The sequence below is a fragment of the Vulpes lagopus genome, chromosome 14, assembly GCF_018345385.1.
Source record: "Vulpes lagopus strain Blue_001 chromosome 14, ASM1834538v1, whole genome shotgun sequence".
NCBI classification, from domain to species: Eukaryota; Metazoa; Chordata; class Mammalia; order Carnivora; family Canidae; genus Vulpes; species Vulpes lagopus.
Window position 1 is genome coordinate 13,993,169 of NC_054837.1, and position 21,510 is coordinate 14,014,678.

Sequence of the window (21,510 nt, forward strand, 5' to 3'; positions counted from 1 at the left end):
GGACTGGGTAGCCTTCCATCACACCAACTTCCAGAAGGGGGAGCATATTCCCTTTTGGTCCCTTAGATAAGCCAACTGGGCCCAGCTGTGTCTCCAACACCTCACTGTGCTCTTCTTTGTTAACACAAAGAGCAGGCCTCAGGCTCACAGCCTTCTGCCTTACCTACATGGCAGTGGCTGTAGTGTGGTGTTCACTGCACATTTATTTAGATGGTTCTGCCTGTTTATGACAGTTGATCCAGGTTTTCTATTTATCATGAGGATACTGTTTCCTTTTTTTAAAAAATTTTTTTAAACATTTTTTTTAATCTTTATTTATTTATGATAGTCACAGAGAGAGAGAGAGAGGCAGAGACATAGGCAGAGGGAGAAGCAGGCTCCATGCACCGGGAGCCTGATGTGGGATTCGATCCCGAGTCTCCAGGATCGCGCCCTGGGCCAAAGGCAGGCGCCAAACCGCTGTGCCACCCAGGGATCCCTCCTTTTTATTTTTTAAAAGATTTCTAAATATGTATTTGAGAGAGAGAGAGAGAGAGAGAGAGCAAAATGAGACAGAACACAAGCAGGGGGAGAGGGGACAGAGAGAGAGAGGAGAAGCAGGCTCCACCCCAGGACCCTGGGATCATGACCTGAGCCAAAGGCAGATGCTTAACCCAACTGAGCTACCCAGGCACCCTATAGTTTCTGTTTTAAATAAATCACACATATAATTCATGCTCCTTTAGAAAACACAAGGCAAAAAAATCATAGCGCAAGCCTCACTTCCATACAGAAGTCATTACTGACCCACAAGTATACATAGATCTCCTTTTTTCTCTTCCCTATCCGTTGTAAGTCCTCACAGCTCACTATATTTCTTTACAGTCTGCACTATAATTGGCAAAATACTTTTGTGTATATTTTTCATTTATCCAGTAAATATTTAATGTACCAGGCAAGAGAAGTGAGGGGAAAGCAGCCTAAGGTATCTGTCCTAAAGGGGCTCAAAGTCCGTGTTGATCTGATTTTGTCTCCCCTACCAGACCTCAAGTTCCAAGAGGGCTGGGGGCTTGTTGTCCTGTCTGCCTTTAGTGTTTCAGAACTTAGCACAGGCAATAGCCAGGCTGACTGAATATTTGCTGAAGGATTAACAAAATTAATGCCTGCCCTTCATTCCGCCTTGCCAAGCATACCAGGAGGGAGCTACCAGTTAGCAGTCAATGGGTGGCCATTGCATGCAAGGATCCATGTCCCGTTGGGCCCCTGGACCCCTGGTGGGGTCTGCAGGCTCTCCACTCTTGTTGCCGTCTGTGATCTGGAGGATTGTGGACTGAGAAGGGGTTAGTTTGGAAGGCAGGCAAAAGAGCTGGGCAGGGCCGGGAGAGGGCATAGGCCCCGGGATGCCCAGGCAGAGATGGGATGAAGATAGAAAAGGAGATGGAGAGAAAACGTACTGGTGGCCCGGAGCCTTGTCCAACTGCCTTCAATTGTTAGGGGTTTGTTCCTTTGATAATGTGCTAAATACTGCCTGTAAATCCCTCCTCCTCAGAAAAACGCAGTTTCAGGACGCCTACTGATTGACCCTCTGCCACTGATCTTGAGAGCCCAACTAAGAACCCTTGGCATCATTGTCCGACGCTCCCATTTTACCAAAGTGGACATTGAGGCCCAGAGTGGGCAAAGGCCCTGGTCAAGGTCACGTCAGCACCAGACCTGCTGCAGGGGCTCTGAGGCTAAACCTGAGGAGCCCAGGCCCGGTGGACGTAGGTGATGCCCGGCGGCAGGCGGCAGGCGACGGGCTAGGCGGTGGGCGGGGCTCGCCGAGGCCCCGCCCCGCCTCCGGGCTGGGGGCGGGCCTTGCTCCAACCTGCGCCGCTCCAACATGGCTCCGCGGCTGTGCAGCATCTCTGCGGCGGCGCGGCGGCTGCTGCGGAGCCCGAAGCCCCGCGCCGGGGATGTCGCGGCTGCTGCGCGGTGAGAGCCGGGTCGGGGGCCGAGGAGTGGCGCGAGCGCGCGGGGGGCGCAGGGCCGGCGGCCACAGTCTGGGGCTGGGGGACCGGCGGACTCCCGCTTAAGAATCTCTGGGTTGGAGGCGGGGGCAAGATCTAGGCCTGGGGAGGGGCTCTCGGCGAAGAATGGGGGAGATGGGGAAAATATGCGCAGGGTCTTTGTCCTAGTAGGTACCTGGCTCTGGACGGAGAACGAAAGATGGGGTGAAGGGGAGGGGCTTGTCCTGCGCCCTGGAGAGTGGCAGAGGGCAGGAGTGGCCCCTTCTCTAGAAGGGATGATTGTGAAATAGTACCCGCTGGGGGCTTCTAGGAGAGGCAGCTCCTCCCTTCGGAAGTTCTGGGGGAAGAGGTACGGGGAGCAGTGGGGGATTCCTAAGGGCCATGGCTGCACAGACCCTTTGCTCCCCAATCCTGAACAGTACAAGTGGGGCAAAGGAGGCCTGGGAAGGGATGGGAGTTGCCCAAGGTCATTCCCTCTGGTGTCTCCATGTCTCCTGACAACCAGTGCTCTTTGCACCACAATTGGTGGCCTCCAGGGAGAAGGAGGCTGGCTTGGCCTTGCTCTCAGCCTGGGCTTTTGTTTGGGCCCTGCTCTGGAGTGAGGCAGGTCTTGAACTTCTTGACCCGGTCTGGGCACCCCCTCCCTCCTCCATCTCCAGGGTCCTGTACTTTCCCCATACCCTCATCACCCTCTAGACACATTTGCCTTTCTCCCCGACTGGCGTGTCATGTCATTTATCTGTTAATCCAGCCCCTACCACAGGTTTCAGGACAGTATACTCGAGAACGAATTACTAAAGAAGTGAAGACACCTCTCTCCCCACCTGTGGAAAGGAAGCAGGGGGCCCTCCTGTTCAGCAGCCCTGGCATGAAGCTGCAGAGTTCGGTTAGACCTTGCCATGGGATCCACTGTGGCTCTTGGCCATTGGGAAAGAGGAACCAGGCCTGTGCCCCTTCCCCAACTGCCCAATATTGGGGAGAACCCTCCTCTCATGGGAAGATCCTGGAGTTTGTCTAGGACCGGCAAATTTAACTCAGCCTTTCTCAATGGAGTGACCTTGGGCAAGTCATTTGGCCTCTTGAAGTCTCAGATTCCTCAGCTGTAAAATAGGATTGATAAAATAGTATGTATCTTATAAGAGTGGAGGGTTAAAAAAGACATGTCACTTGTATGTGAGGCTTCTAGCCCCTGGTGAACTTGCAACAGATGTTGCCCTTGTTCAAAAAGTTCCTGAATGAACCCCTTATAATATTAGGGCTCAAATGGCCTTGGGAAAATCATCTTTTTTTTTTTTTTTTAAGATTTTATTTATTTATTCACGAGAGACACACACACACAGAGGCAGACACATAGGCAGAGGAAGAAGTAGACTCCCTGCAAGGAGCATGATGCAGGACTCGATCCCAGGACCCTGGGATCAGGACATGAGCCAAAGGCAGACACTCAGTGGCTGAGGCACCCATTCGTCCCTGGGAGATCATCTTCTGTGAGCTCCTTGCTATCCAGATCAGGAAATTGAAGCTCGGGGTGGGACTTCACTTTCCCAGGGTAACAAAATCAGTAGAGGGAAAAGCCATTTGTATGACAAATATGCAGAGGCCACAAAAGGAGCATGGAACAAACAGGCAGCCTGATGCTCCTCACTCACTTGGATGAGGCGCTGAACCTCTGTGAACCTTGGTTTCTTTTTCTGTAATTGGGGATGATAAACCCTATGGGGGATTTTTGCAGGATTAATGTGAAGGCACTTGAATTAATACCAGTTCACTCAAGGACTGCTTCATAGTTACTTATGTTGTGGTCTCACTTTGGATACCTGCGAACATACCCTCCTGCTGACATTTAGCCTGTCCCATATCTCTCTGGAGTCAAGTAGAGGGGTGGGCAGCAGCTTTTCTGTCCTCTTAGGTTTAGGGGCTGCTGGGGCGGAGACAGAGTGTGGGCTTTCAAGTCAGATGGATGTGGATTGCAATCCTCTTGATCATTAATTAACCATCTGTGAATAAGGCATGGAACACCTCTGAGCCTCATTTTTTCTCAAAAACATATTGTGAGGATTAGTTCTTAGCACATAGTAATTGCTCAATAAATAGTGGCTGTTATTGTTGCACCAGTAATCCTGTTAACAGGACTTTAGTTGTTTTATTTTTATTATTAGTAAGTAAGTTCTGCGCCCAGCATGGGGCTTGAACTCACTACCTTGAGATCAAGAATCACATGCTCTACCAACTGAGCCAGAGAGGCACTCCAGAACTTCAGCTATTTTAGTTCTCCTGGAAATCTAGAGAACATTCTGGAGTGGTTTCATGTTGGGGGCGTCAGACTATTGATCCCTATCGAGAGTGCAAATGTGACATCTACTGAAAAGTTCTCCTCCAGGACAAATACTTGTTGAGCAACTCCCATGCCAAAAGCACTGTGCTATGTACCATGGGGGGATGGGAGGACGTTAGCTAGTGACTTCCAGTGTGACTGGGGAGTCAAGACATGAAAATGATAAAAAGGCTGATGGGGAAATGTGAGAGGTGTTTTTGTGGAAGGGGCTAAACTGGTCCATCTGGAGCAGCTCCTTCCCATAGATTGCACAAAGCTGCATTGTGTTTTTCTAGGTCTAGAAGCTTTCTTAATATAGTTTAGATACAGAATCTTTGGCATTTCTGAAATGGCATGGGGTGGGGAAGAAAAGAAATTGGGGCTACTCTAGAGCAGTGATTCTTCAACTTGTGCAGGAGCCCTAATCCCTTGGTGGGCTTGTTAAAACCCAGATGCTAGGCCCATCCCCAGGATTTCTGTTGCCATAGGTCTAGGATGGGGCCTGAGAATTTCTCTGGTGACATTAACACTGTGGGTTTCAGAACTGCTGGGATAATGAACCCTGGCTCTATGGAGAGCTTGGCAAAGTACATAAGAGATAGAATTCCAAGTGGAGACATCCAGCCTTTGGTACACAGTGGGGAGCCATAGAACACTTTGAGCAGAGCAATAGCATCACCAAAATGGTGCCTTACAAAGATGGATGGTCAGATTAGGAAAAGTAGGGAAAGAGTGGGAACCAGGATATCAGGAAGTTTGGTAAGAACAGTGATATTAGCTGCACTGCCATGTCAGGCCCTTTCTCTAGAAGACCCATCCTAATGTCCCTATTTTACAGATAAGGAATATAAAGCTCAGAGAGATGAAGCTCATCTGAGATTAGAACCTGGATTCATCCAGAACCTGTGCTCTTAAGCTGATGATGGTGGGGAGCATAAGGGGTCCTGAACCCTATGTCCATATTCTGAGCCACTCTTTCTCTAATTTCTTACCTTCCAGCATTTATCGTCTATAAGCAGCTCTGTCTTAGCTCCCCCCCCCCCTTCATTTACTTCCCAGATGTAGACTGAGCACATGCCAGGAGCCCAGCCAGCACTGTTCCAGGCACTGGGACACATGGGACAGACAAGATCCCTTTGGGGCTGCTTCTAGTGGGGAGACAATAAATGAGGCACATAAAAAAAAAAAAACAAACACAAGGAGCTATGGAAAAATAGAGGTAGGGTAAGAGCGGTGGGGAGAAATGTTCTCAAGGGTAGGAGAAATGTTGTGATTTCACTGAGAAAGCGAAATTTGAATTCTTGAGAATGTAAGCCTATGGACACTGCTTGAGTTCAGACCCTGACCTGGGATCTTGGATAGGTCCTGTCTGGGGTTTTACCTGTAGAAAAACTCTTTAGAGATAGGCTACTCCAGCTTGCTCATTTGACACACGGGGGAACTGAGGACTGTAGGCATGAAAGATTAGAGAGTTGGGGAAAGAGGTGGGAGCTCATCAGAGCTCCTGGATTCCCTTGCTATTACCCCAGAGTGGAGAGCATTCTAGCCCCCCTGCTCTCTCTCCAAGGGCTGGTTTCCTGGCTGTTTATCTTGGTCAGTACTGATGTTAATAAATTACTCAAAGCCCAGTCCTGGAGCAAAGGTCTTGGCTACAAGTAAGTAGGAGCCACTGTTTTCCCTGCCACCACCCCTTGCAAGGGAAGCATCCCCTCTACATTCAAACCAAAGGTCAGATCTCTTGGCCAGTGGCTTTGTTGAAATACTTCACAGTATCTGCCTAATGTTCCCCAAGTCAGTGCTCAAACCCAAGGAGGAGGCTGGCTTTGAAGCAAAGAGTTCTGGGTTGGTTCTTGCCTCAGCTCTGCCCCTGATTTACTATGTCACCTTGGGCAAGTTCCTTAAACCCCCTATTTTCTCATCTCAAAAATGAGGATGCTAAGAGTATCACACTGTATCAACATTATGTAGATGTAGGATCATGCTTCTGCAGAGCTGATCAGAGATCCCTGACACAGGATGTCCTCAGATGCAGTATCTATAGCAAAATCCCCTTATTCTGGTTACCGAATTTCATAGAACCACACTGGTGATCTGACAATAATCGTCTTTTTGGTTTTTGCTAATGATACAAATAGATGCACAACAGAAAGCCTGTGAATTCAGAAACACTTAAAGCAATTTTTTTTTAGCTTTACAAAAAGCTATAATGAATAAATAAAAATTTAACCATCTCTCTCCCCTATCCCAGGTAAGCAGCATTAGGTTTGGAACAAATCGTTACTCATCTTTCTCTGTGTTCATACAAATGTTTTACTACTTTAAGATGCTTTTATGATTTCATCAGTCCCAGTGGCCACTCCATATTTTGGAAAAAAATAATACTTTGATTTGCAAGATAATTATTTTTATTTTAGCCATAGAAAAGAATTGAAAAAGGAGAGGACTTACTGGCACTTAAGACTCCCACTGCCAGGCTCCCTGGCTAGAAATCATCCAGCAAGAGACTAGCTTTTCAGGCCTGACTACAAATTGTATCACTGCTGCTAAGCAAAAAAATTTATAGCTTCTGGCAGCCTAAAAAGAAGTCCCACCCCCGCTGGGACCTTGTGTAGGAAGTATAGTTAGGTCTGGCAAGATGCAGTGGCAGGTCCTCTGCTCTGAACAGAACATTTCATTCATCCAGTCAGTCATTTTCAAGGCACCTTAGCCAGGTGCACAGGGTAGATATTTGTCAATTAAGTGTTGCCTGGATGAATGAATGAATCTTGCCTTGCAATGCCTTTTTACCTCCTCTATCTGCTGTTACCTGCCAAATCAGCTCTGGAGATTCAGAGACTGGTCAGACCACCTCCTCTGGAGAGTTTGCCCAGACTGCCAAAGACTTGTTCACCTAGGCTCTCCCAGATACCTCTGGCTACAATTATATTCCAAGCCTGCTTCTTCCAGTAGACTGTGACTTCCTCCAGGACAAAGTTTAGTTTTCCTTGGCTTTCTATTTGTGGGGGCTGGGAAGGGGCACAGGCCGAATGTAATGTGAGCACTGGAGAGGACGATGAGTATAGGCTTTTGTCATAAGGGACAGAAATTGCAAATAAAGCACTGAGTAAAAGAGCCTGGCACGTTCAGGGAGGAGCAGATCTGGAGAGTGGAATACATAGGTTGGGGGGGAGGGGACAGCAAGGAAGGCTAGCAAGATAGGTTGGGCTGTTAGGGGTTTCAGACATCAGGCAAGGTGGGTTTGGGGTTGATCCTCTTGGCAAAGGGCTGCAGATATGTGCCCCAAGTAGAGCAGATGTGTGCCCCAAGGAGCCTGTTGGAAGGGGGATAAGTAGAAGCAGGGAGGCTGGAGAGAGGTGGGAAGTGGGCTGCTTCTCCTGGCCTCTTGAGGCCCTGCAAAGGTTCAAGAATCTCTAAAAGAGACCGAGTCTGCTCAGCTGGCTCCAGTGATGTTTTATACTCCAGAGCCACCACTGGATACCATGGCCCCATTCCTAGAAATGTGGGTCATCAGGCTATCTGAGGGATGGGGGAGCAGGACATCTGAGTAGATGGAAGAGGCAGAGCTATCTCCACCTCTTTCTGTTCTCCTGAAATCCTCTGTCCTGCAGCTTCTATTCCAAGGACAATGAAGGTAGCTGGTTCCGCTCCCTCTTTGTGCACAAGGTGGATCCCCGGAAGGATGCCCACTCCACCCTGCTATCCAAGAAGGAAACCAGCAACCTCTACAAGATCCAGTGTGAGTGGCTGCTGACCCAGCCCACCTGCCTGCCTGCCCGCCCTGCCGCAGCCTCTGGGGACGCCTGTGAGGCTTGGGCTGGGACACCCTGAGCTGTCCTGGGAGCCCTGGTCCCTCTAACCCAGCTCCCCACAGACACGCACACCCCTTGTTTCACCTCCCACCCTCTGTTCTCTATTGTAGTTCACAATGTGAAGCCTGAATGTCTGGATGCCTACAACAGCCTGACGTGAGCCTCCTCCTCCATCTGCTTGTCCCATTCCCTGCCTGGGTGTGAGACTCCATCCCAGCCCCATTCTCCTTGCAGAAACCTAGAAGATGTAGATATCAGAGCCAAAAGTCCTAGGGATTAATTGTCCAGCCTCTGCATCTTAGAGATGGGGAGACTAAGGCCCAGCCCTGAGGGCCTGAGTTGGAACCCTGATCTCAGGGGCCCCGGTGGCTGGTGTGAGCATTCCCCCCCTCTTTCTGTCCCCCTCTCCCTACCCCAGGGAGGCTGTGCTGCCCAAGCTGCACCTGGATGAGGACTACCCCTGCTCGCTCGTGGGCAACTGGAACACATGGTACGGGGAGCAGGACCAGGCAGGTGAGGTGCCCACCTCCCCAGTGCCGTTGCCACCCAGCCCAGGTCTCTGGCACCTCTCATGCCTGGCCACCCTCCACTCCCTCTCTGCATCGGCACCCAGAGGGATTTTTTTTTTTTAAGATTTTATTTATTTATTCATGAGAGAGACACACACAGAGGCAGAGACATAGGCAGAGGGAGAAGCAGGCTCCATGCAGGGACCCCAATGCGGGACTCGATCCTGGGACTCCAGGATCACTCCCTGGGCTGAAGGCAGGCACTAAACCACTGAGCCACTCAGGGATCCAGAGGGATCTTTCTAAATGCAGTCTTCATTGGTTCACTCTGTTGCTCTTTCTTCTCATGGGCCTAGAGTGCCCTCTCCTATTGGTCCTCATATGAGGTTTATCCCTCTTCTACCCGCCAGCATTCCTGGTGTTGGCAGACTTCCATCCATACAGTATTTTTGCTGTTTCCCTTGGGAAAGAGGCCTTTAAACTCTAGGGTCAGACTATTTTGCAGACAAAAAAATCAAGACACAGATGGAGTCAGAAGGCAAGTAAGGGATAGGCTAAGGGTGGGAAGGAACAAAAGTCTGAGCTTCCAAATTGCTGGTCAGCCAACTGCCCTCACCTCTAGCCTGCCTGCCTGGCCCTTTGGAGACCCTCCCTCAGCCCCAGCCATGCTCCCAAGGATGGCAAGATTGTTTGCTTTCTTCCTTCCCACCTTTATTATTGGAAGGTGTAGTAGTTTCCTATGGCTGCCTTAACAAAGTGCCAACTCCTGGTGGCTTAAAACAACAGAAATTTATTCTCTCAAGTTCTGGAGCCCAGAAGTCTGAAATCCAGGTGTTGGCAGGACCACGCTCTCTCCACAGGCTCTAAGGGAGAATCTTTTCTTGTCTTTTCCGGCTTCTGGTAGTTGCTGGAAATCTTGGCTCTTCTGGGCTTGTAGATGCATCACTCCTGTCTCTGCCTCTGTTGTCACATAGCAGTCTCCCGGTGTACCTGTGTTAACATGTTACCTTCTTTATGTTTGTGTCCAAGTCTCCCTCTTCATATGAAGACACCAGTCATTGAATTTAGGGCTTACCCAGTGTGCTGGCATCTTAGCCTGACTGCATCTACAAAGATCCTATTTCCAAATAAGGTCATATTCTGAGGTTCTGGGTAGGTATGAACTTCAGGGAAGGGGGACACCATTTGATTAAAGGGGCTATAATAATTCAAACAGTACAAAGAGTTTTTGGTGAAAAGCAAGCCTCCTTGCCCACTATCCCCAGGCCTGTTCTCTGCCCCAGGGGCACCTCCTGTCACAATCTTTTGGGTCTCCGTTAAGAGATGATCCATAGACCAGCATCTCTGGATATGTGCCCCTACCACTAAACACATGTGCTAACATACTGTGCATGCTCTGGTCCTTATTGTTGGTGGTGGTGGTGGGTTTTTTTGTTTTTTAATTCACTGTCTTGGAATGTTCCATCTCAGCCCATCAGATCTACTCTCCTTTTGTCCAGCCTATCCGTCATAGGCCTGGTGGTCAGCTTCATGTGTGTTGTTACACCTTGGGTACAAGAAGACATCTGATCCTTTTGTGCTATTTAAGGAAAGTTGGGTGGAACTATTATTCCCATTTTCAAGATAAGAACATTGAGGCCCAGAGGGGTCAAAAGCCACCCAGCAGACCTGGAGCTCAAACCTCGGCCTCCTGGGCTTATGTCTGGGGCTATCCTCCACCAAGGTAAAGGGAACTCAGAGAGTTGTGGTGCTAAGTGGATGCAGCTGGAGACTGCCTCGTTTCATATACACTTAACTAGTCTTGGGGTAAGCAGGCTCTGACCTGTACCTCCTGTTTTCTCCCCTGTGCAACAGTACACCTGTGGCGATTCTCAGGTGGCTATCCAGCCCTCATGGACTGCATGAACAAGCTCAAAAGCAACAAGGTATGTGGGCATCTACTCCACAAACCTCTCTGAATGTTGGCTCTGGCTCTACCTTGTGTTGGGGGGCTACCACGGCTATCCCATGGGGACATACCACCAAGGTGGGCAGCTCTTCATGGCCATCATGCCCAAACTGCCGTGCCCACAGGAGTACCTGGAGTTCCGAAAGGAGCGGAGCCAGATGCTACTGTCGAGGAGAAACCAGATGCTCCTTGAGTTCAGCTTCTGGAATGAGCCACAGCCCAGAGCAGGCCCCAACATCTATGAGCTGAGGACATACAAGCTCAAGGTACGTCCCTGCCACCAGATCCCTGCCCACCTCCCTCTTTCTCTGCTGTGGTACGGCTCTACAGATACCCTGACATGGGGCAAAGGATGGTGGGGCGGTCCTGTGCTCCAACACTAGGCTGGGTCTTCTGGCCTCTCCCTCCCTCTGGGCTCAGAACAGAGGTGTGTACATACAAGTGTATACATGCACACCCAGGTGTGAGTCAGGGCTCCTGAATGAGGCCAAATGGCCCCTGGGGCTGGGGAGACATGACAATTTCCTATCTCCACCTAGCTGTAACATTTGGAATCTGAGATGGAATCTGAAAATAAAAATAATTTTATTTATTTATTTATTAAAATATTTTATTTATTTATTCATGAGAGACACACAGAAAGAGAGGCAGAGACATAGGCAGAGGGAGAAGCAGGCTCCACATAGGGAGCCTGATGTGGGACTTGATCACGGGACTCTAGGATCATGCCCTGGGCCAAAGGCAGGCACTAAACTGTTGAGCCACCCAGGTGTCCCTGGAGGCTCATTTTAGTTCTTTCCTCTCGTTCTTTTTCAGCCAGGAACCATGATTGAGTGGGGAAACAACTGGTGAGTGGCAGTGCCAGGGGTTGGGGGGGAGGCCCTGCCTGCCTGCCCTGCCTAGTTCCCTGGCATGCCACCTTTCCCAGGGCCATATGGTGGGGGGCCTGGCATCCTCTGCCCCTCATGGATCCAGGAGAAGGATCCAGCCAGGAGGTGAGGGTCTCCTAGAGGGTCATCAGGCCTCCCTCAGTAGAATACCCAGCCCCCTGCTATACCTCTGTCACCCCCTTGCCTGATAATCTCTGAGAGCTAAGGGTCCTACCTCTGGCTCCTCCCTTGAGATATGGCTGAGAAATCAGCCTGAGGACACCTCAAAGGGCCTTTTGCACTGGTCCTGGCCTCTCTTCCACATTCTTCTGCCATCCCTAGGGCTCGGGCAATCAAGTACCGGCAAGAGAACCAGGAGGCAGTAGGCGGCTTCTTCTCGCAGATAGGAGAGCTCTACGTTGTACACCATCTCTGGGGTAGGCTGGGGACCCTCCAGGGACCCTCTGCTAGTTCTCTTTCTCCGTTGTCACTCTGTATAGACCATGTGAATAAATTAGTGGCCTTTTGGAGCTTACATTCTAGCAGAGAGAGACACAACCTCAGACATAGACTAATGCAAAAACATAATTTCAGATTATTACAAATAATGAGGCAGGGGAAAATGATGAAGAAACACATGGGAATGGATCACCTAGACAAAGAATTTCTCTCTGAGGAGATAAAATATTAGCTAAGCTAAAGGACGAGAAAGAGCCAGCTTCTGCATGGGCAGGGAAGGGCATTCTAAGTACAGGGAACAACATGTGCAAAGGTGGGGTGGGGAAAAGGCCTTCAATATTTTGAAGCGTAGAGAGGAGGCCAGTATGGAGAGAGGAGTGTGAGGAGACAGGGACATGCCGGATCAGGCCGGGCCTTGGAAGCTATGAGGATAAATTGGTATTTATTCTAAATGCCACAGGAGGCTGCTGCAGCATTTTAAGCAGCATGACACGACCTGATTTGTGTTGCAGTATGACTCTTCTGGTTGCCATGTGCTTTGCCGAGAATGCTTTGTTGGGGAAGAAGAGAGGAAGTGGGGCATCAGAAGATTGTCCTACTAGTTTGCTCAGGAGACTGGCGGCCTGGCAGTGAGGATGCTGAAGGCTACAGAGAGATTCATTGGTCTGGAGGTGGAGCCAATTGTTTGTGTGGGGAGAGGCAGGGAGGGGAGAACTCCAGATTGTTATTTGAGCAGCTGTTGTGTCTTACTGAGACCCTAGGCAGAGCAGGTTGAAGGGGTCAGGAGTGTAATTTTGGCCCTTGGAAATGTTGCATTTAAGATGCTGACACATCCAAGTGGAGATGTCAAGAGCACCGATACATGGGTGTGGAGCCTGAGGGAGAGTTCTGGGCTAGAAATAGAAGGTTGGGAGTTGTCAACAAATATACTGATTGGGTGAGATTGTCAAAGCAGACAGTGTTTGCTAACAGTACGAGACACTGGGAACAGACAGCAGGACAGGATTTGGGGCAATGACAGGAGGGCCCTGTGCTAGGTATAGGATCAAATCGTTTGTGCCCACGGAATGAGCCAATGCCTTTCCCACAGCCTATAAAGACCTGCAATCTCGGGAAGAGACTCGAAATGCTGCCTGGAGAAAGAGAGGCTGGGACGAAAATGTCTACTACACAGGTGGGTGCTTCCTCTTGAGGGTCAGCCTAGCCCTTGGAGGTCATCTGCCAAGAGCCCAGTCTGAGGATGGAATCCCTTCTGCAAGGAGATCAAGCCTCACTTGATTACCTCCAGTGACAGGGCATTTACTCTTAAGATAGTGAGTGGGTTTCTCCACATGATCTAGGCAGTGGGTGAGTGTTTCTGGTGATGAAAACACAGGTGGTCCCTATGCACTGTGACCTCAGGCATGGTTCTTTACCACACTGAGGCTGTTTCCTCATCTCTAAGATGGTGATTCTTCCCTCAGAAGGTTGGAGGGAAGATTCCAAGAGCTAAGTTATGAAAAGTGCTTCACTCAGACTGGCATAAAGCAAAATTTTTGAGCAAGTTTTTTTTCTCTGCATTTGCCAGCTTGCTGAGACCCTGAGAACCACTTGGAGTCAGCAGTTGAGCCCTCACTGTGTGCCAGGGACTGCACTTGGTGGGTAGCTAGGGGACACAGAATAAACAGGATCCTGTCCCTCTCCTTGAGGAGTTTCCAATTAAGTGTCCACATTTACCAGCTGGTATGGGGAAGAATGTGCCTCCTGAAGGAGTTAGTGGAAACCTCACTCATAAAAGTGTAACATTGAATGACAGTATCAGTATTTCCTGGAATCTTGTTAGAAATGCCAAATCTCAACTCCCACCCCCATCTGCTGAATCAGAATCTGCACTTTATCAAGAACTGCAGGTAATTTGTATGCATGGTGAAGTTTGAACAGCTCTGAGCAAGAGTAAAGAGTTTGACCGCCTGGGTGACCTTGAGCTGACTTTCTGGGGGCTGCAGCCTCCCTAGCTGAAAAATGAATCAGTTGAACTAAAATAGTGTTATTCAAATCTTAGCCACTTGAGGACACCCTCAGAGCTTTTGTCCTACTGGTATACTATGGCTATGATTATTTTCTTGATATTTTTCTTTGAATCCCCCTACTTTTTTTTACACCTAGCTTTGTCCTAAACAGTATTATCTATGCAATCACTTTTTGCTCTGCCACTTACTCTTTCACATCACAGGAATGTAAATATATAATTATGAAAATAAAAAAATGTTGTGTCTTTGCACCACCCCAATCCCCTCTTATCCCACAATTGGGTGCTCTCTATTCTACGAGGCAGTGGGGCTTTCCCTGTCTCAGCATCCCAGGCCGCCTCCTCCTTCAAAGTCCAGTTTTGGGGTGGGCTTGCCTCTGCTCCCTCTGTGACCTCTGCCTCTCTCTCCACAGTCCCACTGGTGCGACACATGGAGTCTCGGATCATGATCCCGTTGAAGATCTCGCCTCTCCAGTGATGCTGCCTCTGCCTCCGCCTCCTTCCCCTTTTCCCTCAGGGCAGCCATGGACAGAGGACCTCCCAGTCCTGCTGTCTTGGTTTTCTTTCAGATCTGGGAGGACTCTGGGGGTTTGTGCTCAGCTCAGACAAGGGGAAGCTGAAGGATGACAGTGTTCTGAGGTCTTGTTGCTCTGCCCAGACCCTTCCCACCTTCCCTGTTCACCCCATCCCTTGTGCTGGAAGCAATTTTTAGTTTCTCTGAATGAAGAACAGCAACCTTCTATGTCTTCTCACATTACCCCCTAAGATTCTTCATCTCAAGGCCACCAGTCTCCAGTTATCACCATGGAAGAAGGCCTCAGTTAAGCTTTAGTTGCACAAAATGTAATGTGTCCAGTGGTTAGAGATGAGCTAGCCAGGCCTGGCTCTCTGGAATTCCCTGGTCTCCACTGGGCCACCTACTGGTTGGAAAGTCTGAGCCAAGTCCCTCCTGTCAGGGAAAAGCCTAAAACTGCCTCAAGAAGTAGAAGGGAAAACGTTCAAGTTAGCACCGTCAGGACAAGGTCCTTCATATTCCACTTAGAAAGGCTGGGAAAGAGGATGGGAGCTGAGAAGAATCTGGGTCACAAAATTGGACATGAACCTAGAAGGTAGAACAGAATTCAGAATTTGGATTTGAACTGCAGAATTTGGAAAACGGAAACAGGAAAATAGAATAGAGGTTACAGAAGACCACCAGAGGAGAGGTTCCTAAAACAAGACAGTTGGAAAGAGGCCCATCTCTCCCAATATAAGATTGAGAACTTGACTGTGTAGTTTCAGCCCTTCTGTGTAGGGAGTCTCCTGCCCTTTTTTTTTTTTTTTTTTTTCATTCCTGCAGGTGAAGGAAAAGTCTGGGGCCTATTTCCTTCACCATGCATTCCTTTCTCTCTTCATATTCTATCAGCCCAACCCGCATTCTACTGGGCCACCGGGTATGTGGCATGGGGTCAGTGACTTTGGGAGCCTCCTTGGTGATCCCTACACCTCATGAACCTCTAGGTCGCTTGATTCTGTTTCCCTTTCAGGAAAACTTGTAGTGGAGTCGCTGATGGAACCAATTAAATATTTACTACAAACCATGATGTCTTTTCTTCATCTGCAAGGAACTCTATCAGGTGCTAGAGGCAGGGCCAGTTTCCTGGTTCCACCTGATTTACTCTGCCCATCCCCACTCTACCCCCTATTTGTGTTCCCTGAGGATCTGGGAGGGCTTCCCCCCATGGCAGAAGGCATTCAGGACATCGGTGTTACTACCTCCAGATAAGTGGAATTTACACCAAAAGTCTTGAACCCTACCTGTAGAATTCATACCAGGGGTGGAAAAAAACTTGAAGCTGTCAAATGCCGCGTAAGAGTTGTGACTCTGCCCATGGCAAATCGAGTAGAAACTATTGATGTGGAAAGAAACGAGTTAGGAGAATGAATGCCTTTCCCAGACTTGCTGCCCTCCGAGGTGTGGGATGTTTGGGTGATTATGACATTGGTTAGGAATACAGGTTATGAAGACCAATCCACAAGGGTTCATATCTTGGCACTACCACGCTCTCGGGTTATCTCGGGCACGCGACGAACACATTCATTCACTCGGCTAACGCTAGGCAAAGCGCTTGTTGGCTGCTGAATGTAGCTGTAGGCGCTGGGGAAAGACTAAACGAGGCTAATCTGCCCTTCCAGCCTCGGTTTCTTGGTGTTAGAAGACAGCCTGAGGGTGTTGGCAGCTGGGACCCGCCCTGAGAACCCCGGAGCCACAGCAGCTGTTCCCGCGCCGCCCAGCTGTTGCCGGGACCACGCGTCAGCCGCCGTCCCGGACCTCCACGCCTCGCTTCCGGCCAGCCGCTCTATTCTTCCGCTTCTCTATGGTGTACAGGAAGAAGCCTGTCTGCCGCCGGAAGTGGCTCGCCGCCACCGCGGGTTCGGGACTCCGGGCTGTGAGTAGGGCGCCGGGGGCTGCGGGGCTGGCCGGAGGGGCGGGGCTGGGCGTTCCGGGGTCGAGGTGCAGACGTCCTCCGGGACGTCCCCAAGCTGGGGGCCGAGCCGAGTTCTCGGTGCTCACGCTCCGGGGTCTCCAGCCGCTCGGCGCCGCCTGATTAGTCTCTTCAGGTGAAAATGTCGGGCTGCAGCTGCGTCGGGCCCCGCATGGTAGCCTGTAGGTGCCGATGATGTGGATGTCGGAGGTGGTGGTGGTAACAGCTCACATTTATTGTGTGCTTGCTTACGTGTGCCAGGCTCTCTCTACTGGGTTTCCGAAGTCAGGATTTCCCACATTTCAGCCTTTCGCGTCCCACCTTCGTGGATTTTGCCCAATTTACTGTTTAAGACTCTGCTAAAGGTTTTTAATCGAGTCGCCTTTTATTTCTTAAACATGAATTTCCTTTAAGAGAAATTTTAATGTTTCTCCCCTAAATGGAGACTTGTCCTATGCAGAAGGTAATGATAAAATTAATGTGTTTAACATGAAAACATTGTTGATTTTGGCTAGATTTCATTGTCTAAGGCTCTGAGAGTCCTTTTGTTAACAAAGGAACATTGGTGTTCATAGACGTTAAAGACAAACTAGGGAAATGAAATGTTCTCCTTGAAGCAATCGGAGGTTTCTCAAAAGAATTGAAAAGGGATTAACTTTCTCCGTAGGTGTTCAGCATTATTTCAGATCGCCCATGTACCATCTAAAGCCCCACGCCTAGGTCATCTTCATCCCCAGTAGAGTGCTCAGTCAGTAGAGTGCCTCCTGTGTCAATGTCCACAGCAACCCCTGAGGTAAGGACTGTTATTCTCATTTGATCTGTGCAGAAGCAGGCCCAGGACTCCCAGCGGTAGAATGGTAGAGTGGAGACTCCAACTGGGCTTCTGTAACTACCATGAGCCATTGGTTCCTTCAGTAAATGTTGGTGAGAGATTTGTTGGGCTACGGGGGATTGTGCTGCCACCTTGGGGCTGTGGTGACAACCAGAAAGCAGAGGGAGGATGCTTTTTGACCCTAAAGCCCCATAAAAAGTAGGTTTTATTCTTTTAAATTTTAGGGCCATCTGGAGAGTTGATGGCATTGCCAGGTAAGGTGGTAGCAAGACACACTGGTGTCACAATAATATAGTTGTTGAGAGCACTGTTGTGGCGTTAGATGGACCCAAGCTTAAGCATACTAGCTGTGTGACTTTTGGCACCTCATTCACCTTTCTAAACTTCAGTGTTCTCAACCATAAAATGGTACTTGTTCTATCTGAAAGGTTTCTTACGAGGATTAAGTGAGAACATACCCTTAAAGTACTTAAATCAGGTTCAGCACACAGTGATCAATCGATAGTATTGGGACCAGGTATATATGCTAGGCTGAGGAGTTTAGTCAGGGATATGGTTGTGGTGCCTTTAAAGAGGGTGGAGCTGGAGAAGATGAGTTCGTTTGGGTCAGGCTGAGGGATGATTCCTCCCTTTTCTTTGAGAGGGACTTGCTTGCTCCGAGTGTGGATGGGGGGAGGGTGGTGCAGAGGAAGAGAATCAACTCCACTCCTAGCAAAGAACCCAATGCAGGGCTTGAACTCAGAATCCTGAGATCAAGTGTCAGCCACTTAACCAACTGAGCCTGGGCATCTCATTCTCCTTTTTAATTTTTTTTAAAGATTATATACATTCATTAGAGAGGGAGAGCACATGAGCAGGGAGGAGGGGCAGAGGGAGAGGGAGAAGCAGATTCCCCACTGAGTAGGGAGCCCAGTGTGGGGCTCCATCCCAGGACCCGGGAACCCTGGGACCATAACCTGAGCTGAAGGCAGGGCCTTAACTGACTGAGCCATCCAGGCACCCCTCCCCATTTTTTTTTTTATTATTTTTTTAATTTTTTATGATAGAGAGAGAGAGAGAGAGAGGCAGAGACATAGGCAGAGGGAGAAGCAGGCTCCATGCACTGGGAGCCTGATGTGGGATTTGATCCTGGGTCTCCAGGATCGCGCCCTGGGCCAAAGGCAGGTGCCAAACCACTGCGCCACCCAGGGATCCCACCCCTCCCCATTTTTACAGAGGATTAAACAGGCTTTGGAGGGTTCAGTGACTCTTTTTTTTTTTTTTTTTTTTTTTTTTTTTTGAGTTACCAAGGGCATAAGTAACCAGAACTACTAATTAGATTTCAGTATTCTGACTCCAGGAAAATCTTCAACTCTAAAAAATCTTAAGTTTCTTCTTTTTAACAGGTCTTTGCTGTTTCCTTCTGACCTCACCAAACAACCATGTCATCAGAATCGAGCAAAAAACGGAAGCCCAAAGTGATCCGAAGTGATGGAGCTCCAGCTGAAGGGAAGCGTAACCGATCTGACACAGAGCAGGTGAGATCAGCCAGGGCTGCCACACTGCTAAGAAGTTACAGCTTGTGGCCAGGCACCTGTCTATGAGTTTGCAGCAGCTGAGGATCATGGGGACAGCCTCCCAGGTAACCTGTGCTTGACCAGGTGCCTGGAATTCCCTTGGTTCTGCAAACCTGAGTATTCACATCTGGTTTAGGTATAGCATCCCAAGAACCAACAAGCCTATATTAGGCATGAACAGTCCTGAACAGAGAATGCATTCTTGTATGGTGTATGTCTCTAATTTTCCTGATGGTCAGAAGAAGCCAGTACCTGTAGTATACCATTGGGATTGGGATCCCTGGTCTGCTGCTAAGACAGTACCAAAACAACATCCCCACAAAATCTCTTCTGTAGCCTGAGAGCATATGTGGTCAGCAGATGAAGACCTACTGTCTTAGAGACTTTCAAATGTACAGTATAGTATCATTAGCCATAGGAGACTCTGTCTTCAAGAGAAGTGTTCTGTTTATTCCAAAGGCTGGACAACCAATTATGATACTTTAGTCTCTGCTAAAGCTTGATTTGACTAAACACTCATCAGTAGGAATTTGGTTAAATGAATTCTGATTCATCTATTTAGTGAAATATGTGGCCATTTTGATGGATATTTAAGTTTATTGGGATGAGAAATTGCACTAAGTAGCATGGACAGTATGATCCCGTTTTGTTTAAAATTTGTGTTTATCCATAGTATTAAAAATAGTTATTTGAGGCTGGGACATGAGATTACAGGCAACTTTTCAATTTGTTTCTGTTCTCACTTCTCACTATTTCTGAATCTCAACACGAAACATGCATTACTTTATAATTAGAAGAAGAGAGGAATTCTTTTCCAGTTTGAAAAGAAGAAAAACATTTGATTTAAGGACCAGATTTTTTAGAGACCTGATGTGGGGTTTCATTGTTCCTGATTCCAGCCAGGTGTCCTGATCCCAACAGGGAAACTTTTATTCCCCACTCAAGGCCTGTCTTCTTGCCTCTACAGGAGGGTAAATACTACAGTGAGGAGGCTGAAGTGGACCTGCGGGACCCTGGCAGAGACTATGAGCTGTACAAATACACGTGCCAGGAGTTGCAGAGGCTCATGGCTGAGATCCAGGACCTGAAGAGCAGAGGAGGCAAGGATGTGGTAAGGAATGGGACTGGGATTGGGCAGACATCAGCCTGGTGGGTTTGCATGGATGGACTTGTTTTGCACCCATCAGAGAGCCCTTCCTCATCTTGGTTGTCGTCATCGTCGTCGTCTCCTTTTTTTTTTTTTTTAAGATTTTATTTATTTATTCATGAGAGGCCGAGACAGGCAGAGGGAGAAGCACACTCCATGCAAGGATCCCGATGTGGGACTTGATCCCGGGACTCCGGAATCACGCCCTGAGCCAAAAGCAGATGCTCAACTGCTGAGCCACCCAGGCATCCCTCATCTTGATCTTCTGTACTAGTCATGATCGGGTAGTTGGAGTTTGGGGGCTCCAGAGTCTTGCCCATTAATTTATTGGAATTTCTTTCATCACCACCCAACCACCAATTACAGTAACAAATGTATAGGACAATTAATTTTTCTCATAACTGCAGTTTGATAATTCATCCAACTGGTGTTTATTACTTGCTGGGCACTTTGCTAGGTGTTGAGAAATGATAATACGTGTAAATTTCTTTGCTGCTTTAAGAATGGATATGCATAAGTATATCATAGAAACTAGAAATGAGGGACCCCTGGGTGGCTCAGCGGTTGAGCATCTGCCTTTGGCTCAGGGCATGATCCTGGGATCATGGGTCCTGGGATCGAGTTGACATCAGGCTTTCTGCATGGAGCCTGCTTCTCCCTCTGCCTGTGTCTCTCTCATGAATAAATAAATCTTAAAGAAAAAAAAGAAAAGAAACCGAAATGAAGTTATTAACATTAAATGAATGGGATAAACACAAAACATGTTTCCAAGAACCTCACTTAGTTGTGCCTACACTGGCCAATATTATTATGATTATTATGCCATAGTTATAGTTTACAACTATAATCCAGGGTTTATAGCTATAATCTTAATATTTTCACTTAAGTTATTCTGTAATGTTATTCACAGAGGTTAAATTATATGGCAGGGTGTTGCTATAATCTTAAATCCCTATTACTTCAGCCCGAGCAGAAATTATTATTTATTTGTCTGGTAACCTTAAGCATTTTCCTTACAGTCATTTTTCCGTTTCCCACTGACACTTTTCTTGGTTCTGAGCTTCTTCTAGTATCTTTTTTTGGCCCTGGATAGGGATGGGTCAGCAGTGAGGTGCCAAAGGAAGCTCAGCCAGCACCTGTTGACAAGATTTTTACCAGTTTTCTTTGCCTACAGGCAGTTGAGATTGAAGATCGGAGGATCCAGAGCTGTGTGCACTTCATGACTCTAAAGAAGCTTAATCGATTAGCCCACATCAGGTTGAAGAAAGGAAGAGATCAGACCCATGAGGTAGAAATTAAGAGGTTTAGTCTTCCTCCTTTCTCTTTCTTACGTTCCCTTCTTAATCCCCTTTACCTCTTCCTTAAGTTTGCTACTGCTCTATCTGACCTGACTTGCCCCACTCACCTCTGACCTTGTCCTCCTTTCAGGCCAAGCAGAAAGTAGACGCCTATCACCTGCAGCTCCAGAACCTGCTGTATGAGGTGATGCACCTGCAGAAAGAGATCACCAAATGTCTGGAGTTTAAGTGAGTTTTGGAGACTTTAGCAAAATTGTCTATTGGTAACTGCTTTTCTCTTATATAGCTCAGTGTGCACCAGTCTCCTT

The 21,510-nt window shown here is 48.4% G+C and overlaps 2 protein-coding genes across 4 annotated transcripts in view; both read left to right on the forward strand.

The window, feature by feature from the left end:
- The first annotated feature begins 1,799 nt into the window (after positions 1–1,799).
- Positions 1,800–15,481, forward strand: NIPSNAP1 (nipsnap homolog 1). Its single transcript, XM_041728614.1, has 10 exons — positions 1,800–1,953; positions 7,911–8,038; positions 8,222–8,267; positions 8,530–8,624; positions 10,475–10,545; positions 10,694–10,834; positions 11,385–11,416; positions 11,780–11,874; positions 12,987–13,070; positions 14,318–15,481. Exons 1-10 carry the CDS (start codon positions 1,862–1,864, stop codon positions 14,380–14,382), a joined length of 849 nt encoding a protein of 282 aa, XP_041584548.1. The 5' UTR covers positions 1,800–1,861; the 3' UTR covers positions 14,383–15,481.
- A 120-nt stretch (positions 15,482–15,601) lies between these two features.
- Positions 15,602–21,510, forward strand: part of THOC5 (THO complex 5) — a 35,123-nt gene continuing 29,214 nt past the window's right edge. Inside the window, exons 1-6 of one of the 3 annotated variants that reach the window (XM_041728611.1) lie at positions 15,602–16,333; positions 17,037–17,162; positions 18,587–18,718; positions 19,725–19,868; positions 21,079–21,192; positions 21,333–21,430. In XM_041728611.1, coding sequence (XP_041584545.1) covers positions 18,623–18,718; positions 19,725–19,868; positions 21,079–21,192; positions 21,333–21,430 — 452 coding nt within the window. In that variant the 5' untranslated portion in view covers positions 15,602–16,333; positions 17,037–17,162; positions 18,587–18,622. Of the gene's footprint in view, positions 16,334–16,364; positions 16,506–17,036; positions 17,163–18,586; positions 18,719–19,724; positions 19,869–21,078; positions 21,193–21,332; positions 21,431–21,510 lie in introns of those variants that run through there. The other 2 variants (XM_041728613.1, XM_041728612.1) reach the window with 2 other exon arrangements.

Bases quoted from the DNA above. Each gene is read 5' to 3' on its own strand.
- NIPSNAP1 (XM_041728614.1), top strand. From the start codon at position 1,862: ATGGCTCCGCGGCTGTGCAGCATCTCTGCGGCGGCGCGGCGGCTGCTG. The intron at 8,268-8,529 runs GTGAGCCTCCTC...TCCCTACCCCAG, and splicing joins GATGCCTACAACAGCCTGAC to GGAGGCTGTGCTGCCCAAGC. The intron at 11,875-12,986 runs GTAGGCTGGGGA...CCTTTCCCACAG, and splicing joins CGTTGTACACCATCTCTGGG to CCTATAAAGACCTGCAATCT.